The 8,215-nt window shown below is 46.3% G+C and overlaps 1 protein-coding gene across 3 annotated transcripts in view; it reads right to left on the bottom strand.

The window, feature by feature from the left end:
• Positions 1-825: 825 nt before the first annotated feature.
• Positions 826-8,215, bottom strand: part of LOC122267097 (uncharacterized) — a 27,125-nt gene continuing 19,735 nt past the window's right edge. For all 3 annotated transcript variants that reach the window (XM_086543259.1, XM_086543261.1, XM_086543260.1), the window contains 5 exons: positions 7,855-8,098; positions 6,338-6,570; positions 4,459-4,649; positions 3,805-3,846; positions 826-3,678 (listed from right to left, as the gene is read on the bottom strand). In XM_086543259.1, coding sequence (XP_086399385.1) covers positions 2,455-3,678; positions 3,805-3,846; positions 4,459-4,649; positions 6,338-6,570; positions 7,855-8,098 — 1,934 coding nt within the window. In that variant the 3' untranslated portion in view covers positions 826-2,454. The remainder of the gene's footprint in view (positions 3,679-3,804; positions 3,847-4,458; positions 4,650-6,337; positions 6,571-7,854; positions 8,099-8,215) is intronic.

Genomic DNA, 8,215 nt, shown 5'->3' with positions numbered 1-8,215 from the left:
ACACACCCGTGTTATAACGAACACTTAATAAGAGCCAAATGAACCTTAAAGGAATTGATAGGAACTCATGTCCGTACAAATTATTTTTTTTAATATTGATGTTAAAAATCACAAATCTATTAACTTCCAGAAATAATTTCATTACAATGTTGTTTGATGTTTAGTGTCTATGTTTCGTCTGTTTTTGTTTAGTTCATTCCTAAATATTAAACTAGGTGGGAATTATTATCACGAATAGGCCATGAAAAAAAAGTTTTGATTCCACTAATACCGTAAAAATAAATGGAACTAGCCTCAGTAGAAGAGCATTATGATTAGAGATCAGCCCTCAATTCAACCGAACAGGTTTGGCTTCAGAATCGACCCAAAAAGCATCCTAATATTTAATTCCCAAAATTAACGAACTTTACAAAATATCGACCAAAAAGCACCGCCAGTTTTCATTCGGATTTTCGAATCCTTCGGAATCTGCTTCAGTATAGACCAAACGGCTTCACCATTTTTACCTATCATTATCATTATTATTTTGTTTATTATCTTTTATTTTTATATATTTTTTTATTTATTATTTTTATCATTTATTATCATAATAATAATTATTATTATACATATTTATATTTAACTCGTCCTTTCAAATTTGCATATTCAACTTCCAAATTAACGAAAGAATTTAATTTTTATTTTTTATCATCGCCCTTTCACCTAAGGGTTATAGAAACCTCATTTTTTTCAATCGATCTTATGATTATGTAAAGGTAACCTAATCATTATTTATTCGATGGAAACAAAGAGGAGAGGAGAAAGGAATAAATGAAATAAACAAAATGAAAATAAGGTCATTCTGACTTCATTCCACTCGTTCTTTTGTTTATACATATATAAATAAACGTTTTTTTTCACCTAAAATATGAGTCCTGTTGAATTTCCACCTTGATAAAATCAGAATATATCAAAGACGAAACAAATATCTGGAAATAGAAAATAAATTCAACTTAAAAAAACAGTTTGTGTGTATTCTCTCCTTCACATCGTCCAAAACATCCACTAGTTTACTGACACAATTACAATGCAATTTCTGTCACGTTCTCATTGATAATCTTAAGGAAACAACAAATAATAATAAATAAATATAAAAATATAATCGTAAAAGTGACTTTGAGCAGAACTTTCCAAACCACATTCACTCCTTCATTAAACTGAACATACACATTCATATTATTTTTTTCTTTCTTAACAACTCTCCATATGGATTGAATTGAATTTATACACATTAAAAAGGTCTTCAGCTTTATGATCTAATGTATTTAAGGACTTTATAAGAGGCACTTTAGCGGCTATAGTATATGTAAAATAGTATAATCAAAATCAACTCAATTATCACTGTGAACATGGATTTTTTAATGCCAATTAATGCCAAATAAGTTTTTGCCTGATTTAGTGAGTGAATAAGAGAGAGAGATATATTGAGAAAGAGAGAGGGGGGGGAGGGGGGAGAGAGAGAGAGAGAGAGAGAGAGAGAGAGAGAGAGAGAGAGAGAGAGAGAGAGAGAGAGAGAGAGAGAGAGAGAGAGAGAGAGAGAGAGAGAGAGAGAGAGAGAGAGAGAGAGAGAGAGAGAGAGAGAGAGAGAGAGAGAGAGAGAGAGAGAAAGGGAAATAGAGAGACAGAGAGAGACGTATATAAACAGAGATAGAGAGTAACCGAGAGAGATACAGAAAGATAGATAAAGAGAAAAGAAAGAAAAAAATGAAATAACAAAAAAAAAAAAAAAAAAAAAAAAACTCGCTAGACAGACAGATCAAGAACTCTCGGACTCGAACGCCTTCTGACTCAGGCCTGTTCCCACAGTCCTTAGAAAAAGAGACCCAGAACTCGGTCTTTCCTCTAAATGAACATTTATTTTTCAAACACAGTGCAGAGTCTCCTGTTCCGAGTTCTCGTATCTGGAAAAAAAAATAGAAAAAGAAAAAACAAACGACAAAAAAAACTGACCATTTCTTGTTCAATGGGTTATTTTCTTTCCCGTTCTTCTGTTCCTTTCCAGTTTCCCGCGCGGGGATGTTTATGGTACAACATGAAACATGGTAGTTCACTACATGGGACTTTTAATAAGTATATAAATATTTTATTCATTCCATAAATATAAATGAGCTAATGCTATTAAAAAAAAAAAAAAAAAATAACTTTGCGAAGTAATGCATATGGAAAGAATATAACCAACACCATTACATTCATAGACATTTGTAACAGTAACAAAAGAGTTTACACCTTAAATATGTACGACAAACTAAATAATGCCTAGGCCAATATATATGCAATAATTTTTTTCTTTAAATACGGTATATTTATATGTATATATGTATATATTTTTTCATCCTCGAAACATAAAACATCAAAGAAAAAGAAAAAAAGAAACGTGCTAATAATAATGATAATAATAATAGCGTTCGCCGCCCCCTATCCTGTGTCCTCCGAGGCCGCGTGCCGGCGTCTGACCGAGGGGCTGACCGAGGGGCTGACCGAGGGGCTGACCGAGGGGCTGTCCGAGAGACTTCTCGGGCTGGGGGCGCCGTCGCTCCAGCGCCCGTGCGTGTCCTCGCCGCTCGCCGCCCCACTCTGGGGGACGCCGCCTTTGGCCACTCCGTCGGGGGGGACGCCGCCCAAGGGCTTATCACAATGCGCTGCTAGGGATTGGGTGGCTGGGCCGGCCGCCTCCGCCTTGCTTCCTGCCGCGGATTCATGCAGGGGACCCGAGGGCACCCTAGCCGCCCCCTCGACCTCGGGGGCGCCCGCGCCCTCCACCAGCACGGGGCAGTATGCGGCTTCGGCGCCGCCATCCTTCGACTCGCTGCTTCTCTGGGCGGCCCGTGAAGGCGCGCTCGCCGACGGAGCCTCGGCCGCCGCGGTGGGCGGGGAGCTTCCCGGCGCCCCCGCGGCGGCAGTGGGAGCGGGAGCGGGAGTGGACGAGGGCGCGGCGCTGCGGAAGAGGAGCGACGACAGGGAGAAGGTGTTCACGGAGGAGTTGCCGCCCGACGTCGTCACCTGGAATGTGACCCTCGGGGCGCCGCCCAGACCGCCCGCCCCCGGCGACGGGCCGCCAGCGGCGCGGGAGGCCGTCCCCGACGCGGTCGTGCTGGTGGACGCGCCGGTAGGGGCGGCGGAGGAGGAGGACGAGGGTGCGGCCCCCGCGGTCGTAGTCGTCGCTGTGGTGCTCGTCTCCGCCGCCGCAGTGGTTGTCGTCGCCGCTGTGTTCTGGTGCAAGTTCTGCACGATGTTCCTGACGTTCCTGAAGACGAAGCTGAAGGGCGGATTGCCGTTCCTGTTACCGACGGCGCCCGTGATGTTGCGGAACACCAGGTTAACGACCGGCGAGACATTGGGCCTGGCGGCGGCGCCCTCGTTCCGCGCGGCCCGGTTGGCGGCAGAGGCGGCGGCGGCGGTGGCGCCGGCAGTCCGCGCCGGGCCGTTGGCGTCCCGGTTGGCGGCGGTCGCGGCGTTTTCCCCCGCGGCGCCGTCGCCAGTATTATTCGCGCCGTTCGCGTTGTTATTGTTGTTGTTGTTGTTGGTGAGGACGTTGCGTAGCACGATGTTGACGGTGTGGACGCGGCCTAGCTGCTGGATCTGCGCGTGCTGCAGGATGGCCGGGAGCTCGTAGTGGTGGAAGAAGTACAGCATGGAGTGCTGTCGGGGGAAAGCGGGCACGTGTTAGGCAGCACAAAATGCAAAAGAAACGCGACAAAAGCTGTCTTCCTCTTGCGCACACAGAGGCAGTTTCAATTCCCACGAAAAAAACTTTAGCTTTCTTACCAATATGAAGAGCCACGATGTCATGAGCGCCAGCCACGAATACTGCAAATAAAATTAATGGGGATTTAAAAAACAAACGATTCAAATTTAAGAAACAGAAAAATTCCATACCAGATCACCCATTCCATTTTTTTTATCTTTTAAACTTTTCCCAAATCCATGATTGCTGAAATATTACACCGAGATCATTACGAAACGTGATTGCGAAATACACCTCATTATGGGGGGAGGGGGAAGGCGGAGGGGGGAGGGGGAGGAAAAAGAGAAGGAAAAGGAATATAATAAATATTGCACCGAGATCATTACGTATCGTGATTGCAAAATATACAATCATGTACGGGGAGGAGGAGGAGGAGGAAACGGAGGAAACGGAGGAAAAGGAGGAGGAGGAGGAGGAGGAGGAGGAGGAAACGGAGGAAAAGGAGGAGGAGGAGGAGGAGGAAAAGGAGGAGGAGGAGGAGGAGGAGGAAAAGGAGGAGGAGGAGGAGGAGGAGGAGGAAAAGGAGGAGGAGGAGGAAAAGGAGGAGGAGGAGGAGGAAAAGGACAAACGAAAAAGGAAAAGAGAAAAGAGAAAAGAGAAAATAGAAAAAAGAAAAAAGAAAAAAAAAGAAAACGGAAAAAAAAGGAGGGAGAGATAAAAAAAAACTAGCTTACCTGTCCGTTGAAGCGATAATGGTAGGCGTAGAAGGCGAAGTGGTACAGGTAGAAGAAGCGTAGCCAGTGCCTCCTGGTGATGGGCGTGTGGCAGCAGATGGCCTCGTACTGGTCGCACACCCACACCAGCACGATGATGTAGAAGGCGGTGGAGGTGTCGTTGAAGAACTCCGACATGATTGCTTCCATGCCTGGCGGGAGGAAGGCGAGTGAGTGAGTGAGTGAGTGAGTGAGTGAGTGAGTGGGTGAGTGAGTGAGTGAGTGAGTGGGTGGGTGAGTGAGTGAGTGAGGGAGTGAGTGGGTGGGTGGATGGGTGAGTGAGTGAGTGGGTGGGTAGGTGAGTGATTGAGTGGGTGGGTGGGTGAGTGGGTGGTGAGTGAGTGGGTGGGTGAGTGGGTGGGTGAGTGAGTGAGTGGGTGAGTGGGTGGGTGAGTGGGTGGGTGAGTGAGTGAGTGAGTGAGTGGGTGGGTGGGTGAGTGAGTGAGTGAGTGGGTGGGTGAGTGGGTGAGTGAGTGGGTGGGTGGGTGAGTGAGTGAGTGGGTGGGTGAGTGAGTGAGTGAGTGAGTGGGTGGGTGGGTGAGTGAGTGGGTGGGTGGGTGGGTGGGTGAGTGGGTGGGTGAGTGAGTGGGTGGGTGAGTGGGTGGGTGGGTGAGTGGGTGGGTGGGTGGGTGAGTGGGTGGGTGAGTGAGTGAGTGGGTGGGTGAGTGAGTGAGTGGGTGGGTGAGTGGGTGGGTGGGTGAGTGAGTGAGTGGGTGGGTGAGTGGGTGGGTGAGTGAGTGGGTGGGTGAGTGAGTGAGTGAGTGAGTGGGTGGGTGAGTGGGTGGGTGGGTGGGTGGGTGGGTGGGTGGGTGGGTGGGTGAGTGAGTGAGTGAGTGAGTGAGTGAGTGAGTGAGTGAGTGGGTGGGTGGGTGAGTGAGTGAGTGAGTGGGTGGGTGGGTGAGTGAGTGAGTGAGTGGGTGAGTGAGTGGGTGAGTGAGTGAGTGAGTGAGTGAGTGAGTGAGTGAGTGAGTGAGTGGGTGAGTGGGTGAGTGGGTGGGTGAGTGGGTGAGTGAGTGAGGGAGTGAGTGGGTGAGTGAGTGAGTGAGTGAGTGAGTGGGTGAGTGAGTGAGTGAGTGAGTGGGTTGTTGAGTGAGTGAGTGGGTTGTTGAGTGAGTGAGTGAGTGAGTGAGTGAGTGAGTGAGTGAGTGAGTGAATGAGTGAGTGTGTAACGGGAGTTCTTCATGCGGGTAAAGATTTTTGGGAAACATTTCTATGCAAGGAATGAACTGCTTTTCATGCTTTGATACTGCTATGAGGATCTGCTCACTTTTTATTGTTTTCTCAGGAATGCAGATCTCCCACTTTGAGATCCCTTTAGCCTTAGAAAAAGGATTCCCCAACCCTTTCTCATTCAGCACCTCATTTCTCCTACCTTCCTTAACTACCAACCAACCATTCTAACAGACATTTACCTAACTCAAGACAGGTGTTATCACTGCTTTGGCCAAGCCTTGCCAATGCTGTCTAGGTAACTAGTGGAGCCAGACCTAGAATGCTGTGCACCCAGATCCTCCTGCCTTTTTCACAGGTAATGAGGATCTATAGCCAATTTGTTAAACATTATTATGCAGTTATAACATCATTAAATAAGTTTTGAAGCTTTAGCATCTGGCCTCGATGAGCGTAAGGAATACCAATGCAACCTAACCAAGATCCAGAGTAGCTGGAGGCAACTCCAGGGCTGAGGCCGAGGCTGCCCAGTGGGAGCTAGCCATAACCAAACTCTTGCAACTCCAACTCGACCCCAACCAGGTTACCCCAAACCTGTAGTACCCACAATCCACACGCTAACCCCCAACCCCCGAAGAAGAGCCCGGAAAACCCCAACTGAATCCCTTACCAACGAGCGCAAGGATGACGGTGAGCATGGGGGCGGCAGGGAAGGTGATAGCTACGTTGAGCTCCAGCATCTGCAACAGGTCAACGATGAAGAGGAAGATCTGGTGGTGGGAGTAACGCAGCAACATTGACACACTCAGGGTGAAGACAACCATGACGAAGGCCGCGGCGAGGTAGTTGCTCCCTCCCATCCACATGCTGACGAAGCGATAGTGCTCTCCTGTTACCACATTCCTGTGAAAGGAGAGGGAGAGGAATGGAATAGGGGTGATTCTTGGAACAAAATAAAAATAAGAAATATCAAAAGAAGAGAAGGAACATAGAGAGAGAGAGAGAGAGAGAGAGAGAGAGAGAGAGAGAGAGAGAGAGAGAGAGAGAGAGAGAGAGAGAGAGAGAGAGAGAGAGAGAGAGAGAGAGAGAGAGAGAGAGAGAGAGAGAGAGAGAGAGAGAGAGAGAGAGAGAGAGGGAGCAAGAAAATGTAGTCTAAATGTAAATGCCTTTTTACATCATCCAACATTTATTCTAAAAATCAATTGTGCTTTTTATCCCATACCCTAGTAAAAAAAATCTATTCCTAAAACAAATTTATGCTCCCCTCAAATCAAATAATTAGCTAATTACCTCCTCCTTTACTAACAACTCTAACAGCTCACTTCCACCCTAAATTAAAAAAGATATCAAGGAAATGTTCAAAGATAAAAAAGACCAACTTCTTACCGCTGGACAATCTAACCTATTGCAGACGGAGGATTGGTTTGCGTGCCCCGTCACCAGGATGGGTTTATTTCTGAGCAAGGCAGCTTCCTGCAACATACCTGGACTTTTCCCACACTCATTGTAAAGCTAGAACAACTTTTGTGTGTTTTACTGTATTTAGAGACTTATATCTGTCATATCACAGGCTCTATCAATGCTGTAGTTGACCAAAATTGTAGTTTATGGTCCATATCAGCTCGTTATTTTATACTCAGTATGACAGAAGTGTTGCTGTTTAATGGGAGGACAAATAGCAACTTTATTTTTCTGTATTTATGTATTGTCATAAATGAATACGAAACATATAATCATCAACAATGAAGATAACATGAAGAGGTAGGGAGGAGGAAGGAAATCTGTACTTATGACAGTGAGTGCCACAGGAAAAGGCATCCCTACTGGCACAAGGCCACATTGTAGACATTGGGCATGGTTTGAGTTACCTTCCTCTACTTGTTCATCCCATTTAAACCCATTTTGCTTAATATAATGGTAATTATAGTAGTTGTGACTGCAATTGTCATCATCACTCACACATTCCTCATAGCATAATAAAATACCATAGTCATCCAAAATCTACAAAAGTCATGTATGTCATGACACCCACATGCAATGGGTTAAGGTAAACTACATTTATAGAACATTGCAAGAGATGTAATTAACATGTAATTTACCTCTTGTGAAGTTGATCCATTTCATTCCCACCTTCATCAATTCTCACCCCCCCCCACCCCTCTACCCCCCACTCCACACAACACCCACCTCAGATAGCCCTTGTTCTCCTCCTTCTCTGCCAGACTCTTGATGGAGCCCATAAGGATGTCGTCGTAGCCCAGGAACTCGTCCAGGATGAAGCGGGAGAGGGTGTCGCCAAAGCATGCATCCTTCATGGGGTCTAGGGTGACAATCTTCACAGGGATGTTGAGTCTTTGGCGCGTGGCAGGCGACAACCGAAGGAACCCGTACTCCAGGGAGTATTCCACAATGTACTCATCCTCGGGCCACACTAAGGTATTTACAGAAGAGGGGAAGGGCTATTAATTATTGGGGAACAGAGGGGAAGGTAATATCATTACTTGTTTCTTCCTGTCTATGGATAAATGCCCAAAGGATATCAAGCAGA

The sequence above is a fragment of the Penaeus japonicus genome, unplaced genomic scaffold (assembly GCF_977035675.1).
Source record: "Penaeus japonicus unplaced genomic scaffold, GWHDUDI00000001_assembly GWHDUDI00000013, whole genome shotgun sequence".
NCBI classification, from domain to species: Eukaryota; Metazoa; Arthropoda; class Malacostraca; order Decapoda; family Penaeidae; genus Penaeus; species Penaeus japonicus.
Note: the sequence above shows the minus strand (reverse complement) of the source record. Positions and strands in the feature narration are given on the sequence as shown.